Raw genomic sequence first — 18,854 nt, forward strand, 5'->3', positions numbered from 1 at the left:
GTTATGGAGTTGGTGTATCATTTACTCTCACAATATTGAGATAATAAACTTAATAATTTGATCAATGGTCATTAAAAAAAAAGCTTTAGAATTTCTTACTTTTTTAATAACTGGTTAACACCAGCATTCAGCACATACAATAAGTCATGTGACTATCACATGATCAACAAACACACACATTAGCACAGTATTTTTTTTTTAAATTGCTGAAATCATTGCAAATTGTAACTATGGTAACAATGAAATTAATTACTTAAAAGCATGTTCTTAATGCGGCTGATTTCATAATCTTATCTGAATTGAAAATTGAAAGAATTCCATCTTTTATGAGTTTGAAACTGCTAATTATGAAAATTTGGTTGTAAAATTATATTAGAACAGTGCATCAGCTGAAAAATGCTAAAAATAAAAAGACAGTATTTTTCATTAGAGTGTTTTTGTTTTAATAGTAGATGTTTCTATTTTCCTGCAAGTAAAGCTGAGTTGAAAGGATGCAAAGCTCTAAAAAAACATCCAGTGCAAAAGGACTGATGATACATATAAATAAATAAATGAATGAGAGATTATATCATTGCTATTTGATGGTTTAGATGAAAAATGAAATCCAGAAGAATCCTGACCAACTATTAACTACATTTTTCTCTATTTTCAGCCATGATTTTATGAAACCAACAAAACAAAAAACGGACATTAGCAAAATTGGAATTAACATAAAAATTATAGAAAAAATGGAACAGTTAGTTCTGGATTTGGAAAAGCAGAAGAAAATAATGTCTGTATTTTAACGAACTTTCAATTAAATTTGATGCAAGGTTAGAGAAAATATGTTTTAAAAAATGTCAAAATACAAAATGTAACCATACACTTGAATAGAGATTCATGGATAATGCCTTAAAAATACTTTCAACACTTCTAAAATTTAAAATTAGGCCCACTTTCAATCTACGTGATCAAATCCAGTTGAATTTTTTATCACATTTTCATAATTTTTTTCTATTACTAATAGGAACTGACTTTTCACTAATTCTACTTCCTGTTTGTCTAGTTAATGGAACATGAATCTGTGGTTTACTGGAAAGATAACCAAAAAATTATAAAATACTAAGAATTTTGTTCAAGACTGTGAGCTTTGCTCATCTTCACTCCTGTTTTAAAATTTACATAAAATAACTCAATTATGTCACATCAAATACATAAAATATTTTTTTCAATAAATATCATAAAACTTACATTAAAACCACGCAAACATATATTTTGTATCACAAATCATTCATTCATTCATTTTTCTTTCTAATTCCATTGCTCAGGTATATTATTAAATGTTATTGTAGGCTGTGCATCATGCCAAGTGAATTTTTTTCCCATGAACATCAAGTTACCTTTTTACAGTCCGTTATTTACAATTTTTACAAGTAGTTTATATTACATTTTGTACAAACACTAAACATATTGCAGCATTCCAATTTAAATTGACACAATGTTAAAATGCCCAGTTTCAAAACAACATTTAGCAGGCTTAAGCCAAAATAATCAGGGAATTTAGGAGACGAATGAAGTATTACCCCAAAATTAATATCAATTGACTAAATCATCACTTTATTTCTATAGAAAAATATTAATGCTATCGTAACTTCAGATATTGTTGCAATATTTACATTATTGCCAAAAAAAATGTCACCGACTTAAAATAGCAATAGCAAAAGCAGGAATATCAAAATTGCATTACTACATGTAAAATGACTCGGTCACAATAATAACTAAATTACAGTATTTAATTACGTGACTGCTTTTGACCTCACATATACACTTGAAAAATCACGAATATTTCAACAATCCATGTACCACAAAGTACAATACTCCCATTATATCAATCAGACCAAATTCATGATTCTATCAAAGCATAAAGTAAGTAGATTTATATCATAGATAATTTTTAGACAAAATATAGTTGTGAATGAATAAGGCAAAGACAATATCATGGGGTTACCTGAATATGTTCTGAACACTTTACATTACACTTATTCCAGTAGTACAATCTGGAAATTTTTGCGAAACAAAATTTGTGAGCTGTTCATCTAGAAATTTAATTTTCCAGGCATTAACATTTCATACACATAGGCTCATAATATACATTTTAGCACTGAAGATTTTTTAAATTGATGCTGGTATAAAATTTATACAAAACCTCAACTTTTGTTCACTGCAAAAATTTCCTGTCACATCACATTGAAACAGGTTATCTATACTACACCTCTATGGGGTCTCCAGCCTCGACTATGATCAACGGGCTGATTCTACTGACCATTGGGGTCAATTTTTAGCACCATTCAAAGGAACACAACCAAACCACTGTTATAAAGCCATCACTTTAAGGCATTGCACAATCTGACAAAATTTATACTCAACATGAGCAAGCCTAAGCCAGTCTCTGTCCTTTGTACCACTTTACAACTGGTAACCTAAAATAGGAAGTGACAATTGTTTTACAGTTCTTCGGGTAACAGTTCATTGGTTTCCTCTAGTCATCTACTGGTACTGTGTGATCTGTCCCTATCACTACTATCTGAGGTTTGCTCAGTTTTAAACAGGGGTGCAAAGAAAGGGGCTTGGAAGACTTCACGAAGAGTGTAGCGCTCGGTCGGATCATACATTAACATGGAACTGATGAGGTCAAAAAATTCTTGGTGTTCAGGATTCTCTGGTTGTCTCATGTAGCGCTGTAATGAGAAAATAGAAAAGTTACGACCAATTCTATATAAAAACAGTGAAGGAATCATATATATATATATTTTTTATCAGGTGGGAAATTTGTGGCAATAATATTTGGGCATTATATGTTTTATATATTTAATTCCCTAGGAATAAAAAGAATATTAAAAATTAAAATCACAATATTATACAGTTATTAAATGGGTTGGATGCAACAGACCAGAACACTTGATCATTCTCGGTACCAAAGGACAAATGTTCTGGTCTATTGCATCCGACCCATTTAATAACTGTTTTATTACCTAATTTGTCTATGAGATATAATAAAGAATGGAAATGGGGAATATGTCAAAGAGACAACCATTCGACCAGAAATAGGAAATTGACCGCTCCATGTTTACGAATTGGCAGATGAGAGTCACATCTACGTTTTTACACACAAGATTTTTGTGTGTAAATTCCAATTCAATGAAGCGCCTAACAAAAGTTCAACCAATCAAAAGGCTTAGATAAAGGTCATTATGGGGTCAGTGCAATAGACTCCTCAAGGAGACTATTGCATCGTGCAATAGTACATCGACAGTGCAATAGATCGTCCTGTCCTGAATAAATTTTGAAAATAGAGAAAAATATGTGTATATTTAATAAACAAGATAAAACCTTATAATTATTAGGTAATAACATCAAATATGCATATTGCTGATTCATATATCTATACAATCTTGCAAATACAAAAATCAGCCTATGATCAGAAATCAAGCCATTTTCTAATGATAAAATATTGTGTTTCTTCGTTACTTTTTAATTGTATTTTATGATGTAATATTTCTACAGCTTATCATATTTGAGAAAACACATTTTATTCTAGTAGTTTAAATCATACTTGATCAAATTTTTTTCTTTTTTTTTCAATTGTCAGCGTTTTATTGTTGTATATGGCTAATCATCAATTACATTATTTTCCAAATGCAATTAACTTCTTTGCTAAACATCAACATGAAAGCACTACTTATTTGTGAATTTCTAATATATGGTGAACTACATATACATGTACAACAAGCATTATACATAAGATTACATGTATGCAAAGTTATTGTGAACAGCATGAAGTGTAAACCTACAGTCAAACACCTAGATGAAAAAGTACATCAAATGGGATTGTGTGTTTTAAGATGTTTAAGTGTCAGAACTTGTTGTACAAATGGCAGGATGAATAGTACTACTAAGGAGGTAGACTTAGGGTAAGAGACACAACTCTTAAAAATCATTGGAACATTTGTATTCAGCATTTTACATCAATCTTTTGTGAGCACCTAATTAACTTGGATTCATTTAATTCTGCTTCAAACGAAAGCTTGAGAGGCTTTGGCGAAATTGAATATGAGACAAACATATCACTGATTTCATGAATTATGTCCCTTATCCTAGGTCTACCTCTTTAAGACATCAAATTTGTGTAATGTCCATGTATGTAAATTGTTAATTTAAACCAAGTAAAATCTAATATCAGGTAACTTCTCAATCGGCTACTATTTTCAGAGATTGAGATTAACAACATGATGTTATAGCTTACTGTTTCAGTACGGAAATATATAGTACATGAAGAGACAAATAAGGAGATGTTTGATGTTGAAATGATGTGGAATACATGCCAGAATGATAATAGCAGGGAATGAAGGTTTGTCACACCATGCTGAATTATTCTTATGTCAGAATCCATTTATTTTCCTTATTATGATCATGCATGTGGTCTTTAATTCTATATTGTTGTGAAGTAACTACTGATCTTTCATGCTGACTGCTACTATACTTCTTCAGGCATACACTTCAATCAGCTTTCTTATATATAGAACTGTCTGCTTCAATCTTATGATGTCCATGTCAAAAACTAAATTTATTTCTTTAAGTCCACAACACTCCCCTTCTAATATCTTGGATCAGGTCGTAAGTCCAGCTGTGACTGGATGGATATAGTTCTCCAGAGCAGCAAATTAAGCATAAAATCAAAGCAGACAATTCCATCTTAAGCAAAACACACTCCAACATTATTTAGTAGATTCTTTTTAAATCAAACAATTGGAATATGTCACTCATAAAAACATGCTTTTAGTAATTCTTTCATTCATGAAAATCAAACACACACTTCACCTATATTGGCAGCTATTAACTGTTAGTGGCTTCCTCTGTCTGTATTTCTCCAGGAAATTTAATACTCTGCGTTGGCACACACATAAACGAAGCACAAGCAGACACACTGTCATTTGTAATTGCAGGTGAACTTGGATCCTCCTCTGCAGTGGAGTAATTATCCTGAATTCCACTTGAATCACTGTCTTGACTTATTGTTAGGTCTTTTTCAACACCTGATTGTTGAGCATCTGAAGGTTCGTCATCAACAATCTGAAGGGTTACTTCCTGTGTCTGGTCAGCTGGCGACTCATCAACTTCAACACTAGCTGTAATGTAATTTACTTCCTCCTCTTGAGATTGTTCCATTTCAACCTCATCTTTAGAAGCTGTATCCACACCTTGTTGAGATTCTAGTGCATCATCTGTTCTATCACTTGGCTCAATAGATGCATCATTACACTGAGGCTTTTCTGATGTGTCACCACCTGAAACCCCTGTACTTAAATTGTCAGTTGGGACTGAGTCACTTTTAACATTTTTGTCAGTAAATAATTCAGGGTAAACTTTAAGAACATCGGGTGAAGCTTTATTATTAAAAAAGTCAAAAATACTTCTCATACTAATTTCCTGCTTCTTGGGTTCAGGTGGGGGGTCTGGCTCAACAACTTTATTTCTACGGAGTCGTCTGGCTGCTGCTCTATGTTCCCTATTCTGATCCCCAGTTGTAGAACTGGCCTCGGAATCATCTATGCTTGAAGTTTGAGAGTTGTCCTGACTCATCTTTTTCATCCGTGCAGCTCGTCTAGCTTCAAGTCTGGCATCAAGGTCAGTGCCTGTTTCCTCATTATCAAATGAGTCCTGCACTTGAGCCTCCTGTCTGTGCCTTCTCCTCCGGCGTCTTCCTGCAGCAGTGTCATCTGTGTTATTGGCTGCATCTCCATCACCCTTAGAACTTGTAGGACTTGAAGAGCTTTTGACATTACCCAAGTCCTTCCTGGCAGGAGCAGGACTAATTGATCCTTGAGGACTCTTATCTGATTTTGTTGATGGAGTTTGTAGCCATTGTCGGACTAATTGAGTTGGTGTCATATTCATATCAGCCAGGGCAGCATCACTCATCTTTTTATATTTTTTCTTTGCTTCCACTTCATCATTAACCTCACCCTTATTGGCAGAGACATCCTCCACACCTTTTGATGGAGGCACTCCTTGCCCGTTTTTTGGTGGTGACAAATTTTTATCTGTTGCAGACTCCATCTGAAATTCTTCCCTAAGATGTTTCAGTTTCATATTCAAAAGATTCATTTCAGTGTCAAATACATCCATAGCTCTGGATTCTTCTGATTTCGGCTTATCTTTTTCACTGTCATCATATTTTCTTGGAGGTTTCAGGCTAGCCTTTGGTTCAGAATGAGATTTTTCTTCCTCTAATGCAGGAAGATTAATTCCTTTCTGTAATGGCTCTCGTTCCTTTTCCAACTTTGTCCTAGCTTCCTCGTCTTTCAAAATATGTTCCATTCGAACATCATCTGCTTCATCAATGGAAAGATCAGGAATAAGTTCACCCTTTTCACACTGTACTGCACATGCAGAATCTGTCTTATCGTTTTCTTCTTCCTTCTCAGCACCAGGCTTTTCCTTGATATCATCCATCCTAGATGACCTTCGAGACTTTGACCTTGACTCTCTGTCAGGTGTAGGGGTATATTCAGGATAACGATTTGGATGTTGCTTTTTGACTGCTCGAAAGAAAGGATGTTTCATGGCATCTTTTAATTTCATTCTGTCTGTCGGCATGTATTCCAGCATCATCTCAACAACTTCCAAAACCTGTCGATGCTCACTGCCCTTGTCTCGTATGTAACTCTGTAAGAACAAAACCATGTCAACAGACCTCCATTATGACCAAGTGTAAAATGGTTTTAGAAAAACTGTGAAAGTAAAAGTTTTACCATTTTCTATTCTAAGAAATATTTTTAGGGAGGTAAATTTTAGATTTATCTTTACAGAATTTGTTACCTTTATCAAATAATGTCTCCTTAAGTAAATCCAAAGTAAAGAACAAAGAATATTCTCCTTTTTTGGAGGATTTACCATGTTATATAACATCAAAATTTAAATTGACATCTATTACAAAAGATTCTTTCACAGCAATTCTAAAAATATGTTTAATATATAAAATATCAAATTTGTATATTATTATCAATTCTTTGCATCTCATAAATCATCATCAGATATGTAAAAATTTACATAAAAATTAGTGCCTGAAACACTTTATTGATTCCATGTATGTCTAAGAAAAACATTGTCAAGTAAATTTTTAAAAACGTCCTCATTTTGTCCAAAGCCATACAGTTCAGATAGTTATACCATTTCATCTTTTCATAATGGGGAAGTTTTAAAAATAACATAATGTTCAGTCATTTTTGTTGCTGCACTTCTGTTACATTTCATTCAAAATTAATTCATGAGAAAGTTAGTTTCTCTACAGCCTTGGACCTTTAGAAAATCTCATCAAATTTGAGCTAATTTCCAGTATGGCAAGGTAATATGGTAAGTGACAGTGTAATATACATCTCCTTACACTCCAACATAGTTATATATCTCTCTCAAATAAAACTCACTATATACATGCAATATAATTGATAATCACACATGTTAGTTTGACAATGTCACAATTTGTAGGATTTTATAAGAAAATAATTTCTGTCAATAACAATCATAGTGAATACATGTCATGGGAATCAAGTGTTGACCTTACACATAATTTTTTGCTATATTTTAACATATGTATAAAATATATCTTCATACACAATCCATAAATCTCTTCAGAAGATAAAATCATCTCAAACTACAATAATTTACAAAAAAAAAAAATGTTTAAAGCTGACAATAAAAAACTAGAAATAGATCATAGCATGGTTGCAGTACATCACAAATTGAATTTTATTTCTTGTTTCATAAGTTTATTGACCAATGATAATGTAAACAAATAATTAAATTACAGTACATCTCAGTTTGGAATGTTCTACAAAGCCAGACCTTTCTGTGACATGTAGACAGTTATATGAACACAGGGATTTGCGAACAAGGCAGCTACACCAATGTACAATCATGCAAAATTAACACACAAAAAAACATAAAAACTGCCATGCAAACATTCCATCAAAACATGGCTATAAATAGCATGAATAACACTTATAACAGTTGTGTAATGTACAATCATGGGTTTGCAACAGGTATTGTACAAGTATAGTGAGACCTGTCTAAACCAAACCCTGAATATAGATTAAACTGAAAACCTGTCTAAACCAGACACTTTCTGAATCTTTTTTCTAACAATTACAGTGTATTTTGAACCTGAATAAACCAAAAACTTGACTAAACAAGTTCTACAATCCAAATGAGGTTTGGTTAAAACAGCTATAAAACAATTTCTGAAATCTACATCTATAAAAAGCTATGGTTTTTATATACATGTATACTAATGAAGTTTTTAAAGGCATCATCAGTGACTACATGCATGTTCAAGAAGAGTTTTTTCTCTGTAAACTTAGTCACATATATGTACATATTTCAAAAAGGATACAAAGAGAGAAATTGTTTGTGTGAATATGTTGGGTTTTTTTTTTTTGTGGTTTCCTAGTCTTTTTTAAATATCATTTTATATTTCCATAAATATAACATTTATAAATCAGGAGCTGAGAACATAACTTTATTTTTAACAAAGAAACCAGGGAAATCTAAACCAACCCTATTCAGTAATAAAAACAATCAAACAAATATTGGTGCCAAAAACATTTTAAATATGTTTCAAATGTAAGAAAAAACTGAATTAGCTTATAGTTTGTCTCAAGACATATCATTTGTAGTTTAAGATACAGTATTCACTACCAATGTAGTTTATGCTGATTTAGTTGTACTAGCAGAACTACATGTACTTATTTTCAATTTGCTACACATTACCACTATTTTAATGCAAAACTAAAATGGAGATAATCTATTTACATATTCATTTATCTATTGCTATACATATCTCCATGGCAAAACCTACTTCATATCTTCAAGTCCAACTAACAGACTTACATATACAAGGCTCTAGGACAATGTTCTAATTTTTTTTTTCATGTTTAACACTGCCATCTGGCAATATGGCAAATATCATAATACTACAATGTCTAAACCAAACCCTGAATAATCTTAAAACCTGTCTAAACCAGCCCCTGAATTGTCTGAAAACCTGTCAAAACCAGATACTCTTTTAATTCCTATTAAAAGAATTTGCCATTTTGTATCTAGGTTATAAATACACTGGTGCATTTTTTAGGTTACACCATATCTGTTCTATTTCTATCAATATTAGTTTAAATGACTTTGTAACCTTGATCAGACAAACAACTGTTTAACTGGACAAATTTGTAAAGCCCAACAGGGGTTCGGTTTTAATTATAACTGCAGTATGTTTTGAAAACTTAAGATAACTTCATTGATTTTGTTATACAATGTATCATTTTTTTGTATCCCTTCAAATTCGTATTAAAGTCTTAATGCCACAGTTCTTACATATTGTTATGCCTTTTTTCAGTATTTTGCAGTGTTCTAGGTTTCTTGAAAATTTTAAGTTTCCACAGGGAAACTCCAAATGAGAATAAACTTTCCCACAGTTAAAGTTTGCTTTCCAAAATTTAACAAATCCTTTCAGAAATAGAAGTTTTCTATTTGCTGGCTGGAGAGTTGTACATAAACAAATTTTCCACACCAATATATAAACAAAATTCCCACACCAGTACATCAACAAATTTCCCATACCAGTACATAAACAAATTTCCCACACCAATACTGCACTTGCCCAGAGAAATGAGATTAGAATTCTCGAACAATGCCACTGCTGCCTATTTAGTAAGTCAGTTTTGTACATGTTTGTTTACATCACAAACAGGAGATTATACAGTATATTATAAACTCCTTCATAATGTCAAGGATTTTAGACTATCGGAATAGATCAGTCTTTGTGACTAGACAAATACTAAGTGTGCATACATGTTGTGCTATACTAAAGGTGTATTGGAAATACAAATTTACAAAATTTTAAAGTGAAAATTTTCTGTTCACTACTATAGAAATGTTAAATCAATCTTTTTTTCATATTTAAGAATCTAATAGTGTTTATTCATAGAAATAAATACAACTTTGCTAAAAAGATTGAAATGCATCAATTCTTTATTGAAAGAGAATTAGATGGGTTATTTATCTTAACATAATAACTGTCTATGAGAATTTGCATTTCACAAATACCTTAACAAAGCCATGAAAAATTAAATTCACAGGTTCTAAAACCCTCAAAAAAAATTAAGGACAGCAGTAAAAAGGGGAAAACACAAACAAATATTCTGTTCGGTACTTTTCTTATATAATCCTTCTATATCAAGTTTTAGAATTTCATTTAAATCCAAAAGGTTTAATTATTTCATGATCCTAGTACCCTTGAGAGAAAATATATATACTTAACCATTACTGACCATCTGACTGAGTCTATATTTCTGTAAATGACCCAACCCAAATCCAGTAATTACTGGGCATACTGATCTTGGTATTTACCGGTAGTTCATTTAGGGCAATACAATTTGAATGCCCTAACTTTATTACAATTTTTAATCACTTTTCCTCCCTAAAATATACATGAAAATAATTCTTCACAAGGCTCTAGATCACCCATGGCAAGTGAAATTTAGCCTGCGGAATTTGTACAGTATAACTATAAGTTCTGGTTGATTTTAATTAAGAAAAAGTTAATTTTCATGCCAAAGTTTCCTGTAGGTAGCAGAAATTTTCTAAAATTCTAATACGCTGTTCTTCAGTATAACAGATTTAATTCATAGAACCATACAATTTAATTTTTCATGGCTCTACCCTTTACATATAATATTTCACCTACCTGTAATGGTTTACAGTTTTCCCTGACGTAGCGACCATTCTTACTTTTACAGTCCCAATCTAGTCTGCCATGGTAGAAATACTTGGTTTTCCTGGTTAAACAAAAGGCATTATAGACAACCATGCTTCTACTGGCATGCTATCAAACAGATTTGTTTCTCTCTGTCATTGTATGTCTGTCTGCCTGCAGACCCACTTGCCAAACCTTCACCTTACTTATATTGGTGAAATATATTCTTTTAGGATTCATTTGGTTTTTTTTGTTGCTGCTTTTTTTTTCCTTACAAGTCAAATTTTTAAAAAATTGTTATTCAACACTTCATTATACCTAAATTTCCAGTTATTTTAGAGTAAAATTATCCAATTTTGCTTTATTACATATTTATAAATTATGAAGAATATCTGTAGACATTTTCTTATTTTTCAGAATTCTAGTAAAAGTGTTTCATATACACAAATAGTATTTAGACTGTCAAATTTTGAACAATTTTTTTCCAACTTTTTGGTAATAAAATCTCATGAATTTAATTTTTTTATATTGTTGTTTATTCTGAATACACTAGTAAATTTTTTTGGGGGGGGGAATTTTAATTCAATATCAAGTATCTTTTTAAAATTAATTCTTACGTAGTATCGGCCCATTTTTGGTTTTATCATGAACTGTGCCAGCATTATAAAAAATTACAATTCTGTACATTTGAAACATAATTCATAGCTGATCTATAGATTGCTTTATCAATTTTTCACTAACTCGTATTTTATTGAGAAATTTAGCTGAATTTTTATCGAAAAAAGTATATACTTTATAGAGAGATATAACACCAAAAACAAAAGTGACAAACAACATTTAACACAGAGAAACAAATATTACAAAAATAAAAAAAATCAAATTTTTCATGCGGTACTTCAAAAGCATTTGGGCAACTGTTGTTAGGCCACAAGCAGTCAGGCAAGGCAAGGCCTGAGCAGGCAGGCAAAACATACTTACATAGAGTGGCCTACAATTTTCTCGAACATATCGGCCAGCATTGGTTGTGGGATCCCAATCGAGGCGGCCATGCCAGAAAAGGTCTGTTGTTCTAATTTATTTCAACAGAAAAACAACTATTCAAGTTTAATGATATTATTCTTTGTAAGAATCAGGCAAAATCTGAAACATGATTGTTAACAAACCACTAGGAAGTCTTCTCTATGAAATGACCACACATTGAGCTCTGCTCACTGGATAGGTTTGGACATTTTTCATTAAAAGGTTATAACAGTGAGGTATTTAACAGGGTTATCAACCCCTAAATTGTTTATATGAAGTGCATTCCAATGAAATTATAACTAATTTCACAAAAATGATATGGAAAGGCCTGTCTTTATTTCTTGATTCTGATGGTTACACTGAGGAAGTAGTGGGCTATTTCATTCCATGTTTTACCATTTGCCTGATTCTTACAGAGACTGACACTTAACAGCCCTTATGGTAAATTTATAATTGGACACTGCCATTAACTTTTACAGGTACCTTACCACTGGATTAGTTTATGACCTTACTATTTTTTTTTTATAAATACATGTATGTTCAAACATAAATTTATAATTTTCATGAACTGAGGAAACTGGGGAGTTTTGGGTCAATGGCTGGGATGAATAAGATATTGTAAAGAAAACTTGAAGGCAATGGTTCATATATCACATTAAGTGGCTCTTCAGTAGATCTGAGAATGGCAGGGACTGTTGGATGTTAAGGATTTCACATATATCTTACTAGCATTTTTTCAAGTATCTTCGCAAAATACATGCACATTGAAGAAAATTTTGAAAAATGGTTTCAATATATGTATCATGTCTTTGACAACTAACAACATAATCTAATATTATGAAGATTCCAGTAACTATTATTAATCTTATCTCATTTTTTTAAATATTCTTTCATCAAAGCAGACAAAATTTGACATTTCAGGAAGGTTTGAGAAAAGGGAAGATGATAAAGCAGAGAAAAACCCTGGACAAGGAGGAAAAATTTAGAACCAGCTGAAGCATGCTTAGATAAAATAATAAAATACTGCAAATTCAGGAGTTACTGCAACATTTACGTGTCATCTTTCAATCCATGAAATCTTAAGTCTAAATTTATTTCATGAAGGCACAATTACATTTCACTATAAATTGCACATACATTCATATTATTTCTAAAATCATGTTTAAAACTACATGTAGTTATAAATATTTTTTTTTTCAATTTGCAGTAAAGAATACTTCTTAAATTAAAACTTGCAATCTTTAATTCAAATCACTAAAATCATCACAAAAACTACTATCTTGTTTAACTCAAAAATATCAATTACAGTAATAGCTGAATTCACAGTGTAGAATTAAATTTTATTTATACCAGAATATACAGAAAAAACTGAAATCAGTAAGTTAAAACTTACTTCACTTTTACAAAAAATTGACAAAATTCACACGTCTTTCTAAAAAAAATTGATTAAGTGACCTTGAATCAAATTTCAGCTACATGTTCGTAACTAAGTAAGGTCTTCTTGTTGAGAAAAGATAAAACACTAGCGTTAAAATTGGGGCATAAAAACAATAAACAAATTTCAATATCTACTCACTTTGTCTTTTTGATCATTCTGTAGGGTAATGTACCCAGGATTCTCTCCATCATGGCTAAATGTTCCTTGTTATCATGGGTCTACAAATTAGAGATGAAAACATTGTAAGAAGACTTAACTACAGCACCCTGAAATAAACTGTTGCACTAATAAGTGTCTTCAAAAGTGTGGACTAACAGTCAGTCAGACACCACTTTTCAAAGAAAGGAGCATAAAAATGCAACGAGGGATTATTTTTAAAACTACTGAACAAAACTCCAAAAACAGTTTTAAACCTTTAAATTTGAATTGTAAAATATCTGAAAAAAATCAATGCTTAAATTTACTTTATTTTTTTTTTTCTTTGGTTGATGGTTCATTGCTCCTATTAAGTAAGATTACAATGGCCAGGTCTGTGTGTGATTTTGTTGCACCAAAAAAATTATTTTCTAGGTTCATTCTTAAAGTTCTACTCTATCAATGCAATTCAATTTTTTTAATATAATTCTGTTTTATACATTTGAACAGTTGAGAACCATGAATTTTGCTTTTTGATTATAATGCAACCTCATATTTTAGAATGTGTTTTTAAAACTGCTATGAAAACATCATGTTCTCCTTGTTTATTTTACTTTACCTGGAATAATGTGAAACCAGTGTACAATTCAAATATAATACATCCTATACTCCACACATCACATGGTTGTGCCCAGCCAAGCTCTGAAAAGTATATATAAATTCTAATTACTTCTATTATCCTTCAGTCATTAAAACATTATAACTACTGTAATATTTCAATTATTCAAACAATTCTCCCTATTTCAATAGTTTTGAATTTGAATACATCTTCTATACAACTGCTTTGGGACAAAGATCTTCCTACATATTCAATTCCAAGTATCGCCTGAATATAGATGATATATTGCTGCTCAGGCATTAAACCCCAACAATCAATCAATCAATTCCAAGTTGCTGATGAGAGGTAACTTCTTGAAATATGTGCACAACATATCAAAATTTACAATGTACTGTAAACATAATAATTTTCACAGTTTTCGCAAATTCTATTGAGTGAATGTTATCATGGGAATCAATTTTTTGCAGTTTCAAAAAATGATAAGCGTTCTATAGTGTTAAATATCAATTTTTCGAGGATTCTTTTTCATGCTTTTCTGTCCACTGTGAAAAAAGCAAAAATTAATACTTTTACAGTATATGATTGGTATTTTTTGTATTTTCTAAATACTAAGAGTTCACAATAAGTGGATTTTCCCAAGAATCCTGACAATTTCTGCATGGCTAATTGTGAAGTTGTAAAATATTGCTAGCCTATGAGATTGAATAAGGGAAGAAAAGCTTTTGTTTCTGACTTCCTATTTAAATTTTTCCTCACAAAAAATCATATTTCCAGGCAATATTCTTGAAAAAAATTTAGTTGAAAACTGAGAGTATGTTTTAATATATTTTAATTTCTTTGTTAATTACAAATCTTTTTAAATTTCAACTATTCAAAACCATTTTTACTGCTCCTCAAGAATGGGCAAAGGTGAGACAACCCTATCCATTGCACTAAAAGAATTAACCAATTCCTAGTTGAAAATCCTACCTAAAATAACCTCTGGAGCTCTGTAATGCCGCGTTGATACTATTGTACTGTGATGTTCATGATCAAATGTCGCTGAACCAAAATCTATCAACCGAATGTCTGTACACTTCACTGTCCTTTCATCTCTTTTCTACACAACAAATAGAGAATCACATGTAACTTCTTAGAGAAACAGAATCTAACACAGCTACCTGAGAGAAAATGCAATTTTTTTTTTTTAAAGAAAGATATTTCAATTTTCATATTAAAAGCTGTGCCCTTCCTCAGTAATCTCCTAACTACTGGCTTAAGTTAAGATCTGTTAGTACAACTGTCATTCATATCACGTTTCCAGTAGTTCAACCTCTCAGTGACACTTTAATCATTTGATGACCTCACAATGAATTTTGAACGACAGGTATAAAAACCCTTACTGACTAGAGTCTTTGTTCAAAGAGTTCAAATAACAAAAAAATAAATCCAATTTAAGAAACACATTTTAAACATTACAGGGTTGCTTTTACAAGGATTAAAAAGGAAGAGGAATCAAGGTTAAATATGGATTCAAAATGTGACAGTGCCAAAAAGCAAATTAAAATAGTTCCTGACAGGTTAGCTTCTTCAATGGATTTATTTTATTATCTGTGATTTTTCTGAGTAGTGCCAACCTCCAAACTAGAAGTCCAGCAAACAATAATCTCATTCCAAAGGTCTAAGTCATGAACAAAATAAGAAATTTTTCAGTTACTTACCTTTTTAGGGTTAAATACAGAGGTAAAATCTGAATTTACAAATAAAATATTTTCTGGCTTCAGATCTGTATGTGTTAGATGATTCTCATGTAAAACTGAAAGAAGAAAATAAAATAGTCATGTGACATAAAAATGAACAAAAGTGTTCACATTTATAAATAACTGTGAAGTTTGTATTCAACATATATGGATTAGGGCTACTTCAATCAACATTGCACAAGTCAAAAATAATCATTTCTATGCCATGGACAATTAACTCTGTATGCAAATTTCAATATTTCTTAAGTAAATGTGGTAGATATAAAGTGTGTGCTTTCCATAGATATGGTAAATCATATTTAAATTAAATTCATATTGAAGAAACATGTGCCAAGAGGTATGTTTCTATTTCTAAGTTTTACATCTCTTCCACACTCTGAACTAAACCTACCTCTTTACCCACAAATAAATACAGAACACCTGAAACAGCTTGTAATGAGAGTTGTCAAAGCGTTGTGAAATAATTCTCACACTGTGATTCTTTTTACAAAATATATCGTGTAAAAAATTGTCTTAAGTTGTGAGGACACAATACTTTGATCTATTATGACATATACGATTATGACTAATTTTACACTGATGTGAAAAGGACTGCTGGATAGCAATAATAAGTAGTTAATCAGGAAGCATTAATCAGGACTGCACAGGTGACCTAAGAGGTAGACCTAGGGTAAGGGACACAACTCCTACAAATCATTGGAATGTTTGTATTCAGCATTTTACATCAATCTCAAGTAAGCATCACAGTAACAAATTGATTTCATTTTGTTACAAATGAAGGCTTGATAGGCTTCCGTGAAATTGAATATGATAAAAATATATCACTAATTTCAAGACTTATTTCCCTTACCCAAGGTCTACCTCCTTAGTTTGGAACTTTTACAGGCAATTTACTTACAGTTGACTGCATAACACAGTTGATATGCTATGTGTCGTACTTGGTCTAGTGGATATGGTATGTAATGGTTGTCTTTCTGTAAAATAACAAATCAACAAAATGGTTAAACATTATCCCAGCTAGCTTTAAGATAATTGAACTAGGAATTCTGTCCTTTTAAGTGTAATAAAAATCATCGAATTTGAATTTAAATAGCAAAATATCATGAAGAAATAAGTATCTCAATTTACCAGTGCTGAAACCAAACATGTTTTCTCTCAGTTTCCTTGCAATTGTAACATGATATTTTGTATTAGTTGTAGTTGTGATAAAGACAAGGAGAATCCAAAACGTATTTTTTTAATAAACAATGATTCTGATGGGATAACTCACCATTTTGACCATTCAAAAACAAAAATTGGATAGTTTACCAAGATTTAGGTGATGATAATTTAAGGAATAACACCAATTTGCACAGTCCATAAAAGTCTTGAGTGTTAATAAAAATTATTATTATTATTATTACAAAGTTTTTATATAGCACTTATCTAACACAATTAAATATTACACTAAGCGCTAAAAATATTAATGTTTAAAGACGTGACAAAAACAATAAATATTCTGTTATGTGTTTACTGATACATGTATTATTTTCACTGTTTTTGGTTTGATATATGATAAATCTTACCAAGAAATCAAATACACTAAGACCTAGCATATCAAATGCTATACACATGTGACCATGGTAGTCGAACCATTCTAACATCTGAACACATAGGCTGAAATAGAAGGAAAAATCTTAAAGGTTATAATAACAACATGTTAACTTTTACAGGATCTGCAATTGCATGCTTGTGGGCATGATTTTTTTTTTACTGTTTCTGAGTTATATTCTCACAACTCTCCTGAGAAGTACTAATTTCTAAAGAATAGCATTATTATATGTTTCTGCTAAAAAAAATAATGGAATGGAACATTGTAGTACAATTTCATAAAGACCCATTAAAATACACTTCAATTATTGCAGGTAAAACCTCTAGTGTCATGACAAAGACAACATTGAAAGTGACAATGTAACGTTTTTGTGGTCCTTGTTATATTTTCAGTATTAACAGTTCTACTTACTATCTACCCTCCGGGTCCTTCTCCCGTATTTTTTCCAGGACATTGATCTCTAACTTTGCAGCCTCCCGGTATTTGGCTATGTTTTTGATTATCTTGAGTGCAATATGATCTGCAGATCTGAAACAAAACATCAGAGGTAAAGTCACCAAAAGATAAAGTTGTACACATTGTCATGCTAGGTATATCCTAACACATTATGCAATTCCACTGAACAGTTAGTTGACAACAGATAACAACCAAATTGCTTGCATTATGCCTCTTCTCAGTAAAGATAAAAAATGAAACTCAAACAGATAGAACCATGGAAAAGGTGATTCCAATTTACCACTCATTTTCGAATTTCTATACAGTTAAAGCTTATGAGAAAAGTTTTCACATCATAATGCAGAAGTTAGCTACCTGTACTATGAACCAAGTGTTCATTTCATTACTTGTAGGTAAACAAAAATTTAAAGAAATTTTAGAGCAATTATAGGTCAATGAAAAAATAACTGATTTGTAGAGGTTATTGATTATTCATGTCCATATCAGTACAAATTGTTAAAGTGGATTTCAAGCAATTCAGCACAGTGACACAAGTTTTGAGACCAAAGTGGAGAGACCAGAAAAAGGTAGCATGTAGTTTATAGGATATTTATCACAAGCTAAGAACAGTACCATGAGTGCCACTATAATTAGTACAAAGCTTGCATTGATCCATTAAAAAATCTAGAAAGTCTGACTTCCCATGTTAGACTGTTGAAAAGAGAGGAAATTTTCAAACTTCCACATGAACCTGTCATTTTATTCAGTAAAAACCCCAAGATAGATTTTCCTGGTCATTCTGGAGACAAAAACAATATGAAACCCATCTTGACAACCATAATATACCATACTTTTCCATTTTAAACTAAGCATATACTACTTTTGATAGCCTCATATTTCAGTTTCTAAGACTGAGTAATACATCAACAATAAAAAGAACTTGCTAACCAATTTCTTCTTCGTAAAATTTTCACCTTGGAAACCAAGAGAGATTATCATTGCCATTGACTGCTGTCTGATTTTCTCCTGCTAATTATAGTAAGAAATTCTCAGAATAACAACACACAAAAGAGTTATGTAAATGCATTACTGCA

At 31.4% G+C, this 18,854-nt stretch overlaps 1 protein-coding gene across 5 annotated transcripts in view; it reads right to left on the reverse strand.

The window, feature by feature from the left end:
• Positions 1-84: 84 nt before the first annotated feature.
• LOC148598659 (uncharacterized) overlaps positions 85-18,854 on the reverse strand; it is a 48,728-nt gene continuing 29,958 nt past the window's right edge. For 2 of the 5 annotated variants that reach the window (XM_088562218.1, XM_088562220.1), the window contains 10 exons: positions 17,737-17,853; positions 17,300-17,390; positions 16,633-16,708; positions 15,696-15,790; positions 14,965-15,094; positions 13,996-14,078; positions 13,380-13,459; positions 10,775-10,865; positions 4,858-6,705; positions 85-2,717 (listed from right to left, as the gene is read on the reverse strand). In XM_088562218.1, the coding sequence (XP_088418344.1) occupies positions 4,873-6,705; positions 10,775-10,865; positions 13,380-13,459; positions 13,996-14,078; positions 14,965-15,094; positions 15,696-15,790; positions 16,633-16,708; positions 17,300-17,390; positions 17,737-17,853 (2,596 nt within the window). In that variant the 3' untranslated portion in view covers positions 85-2,717; positions 4,858-4,872. Of the gene's footprint in view, positions 2,718-4,857; positions 6,706-10,774; positions 10,866-11,761; positions 11,853-13,379; positions 13,460-13,995; positions 14,079-14,964; positions 15,095-15,695; positions 15,791-16,632; positions 16,709-17,299; positions 17,391-17,736; positions 17,854-18,854 lie in introns of all 5 variants that reach the window. The other 3 variants (XM_088562217.1, XM_088562219.1, XM_088562221.1) reach the window with 2 other exon arrangements.

This window comes from Perna viridis, chromosome 14 (genome assembly GCF_037379345.1).
Source record: "Perna viridis isolate PV_CMFRI_1.1 ecotype Kerala chromosome 14, ASM3737934v1, whole genome shotgun sequence".
Taxonomy (NCBI): Eukaryota; Metazoa; Mollusca; class Bivalvia; order Mytilida; family Mytilidae; genus Perna; species Perna viridis.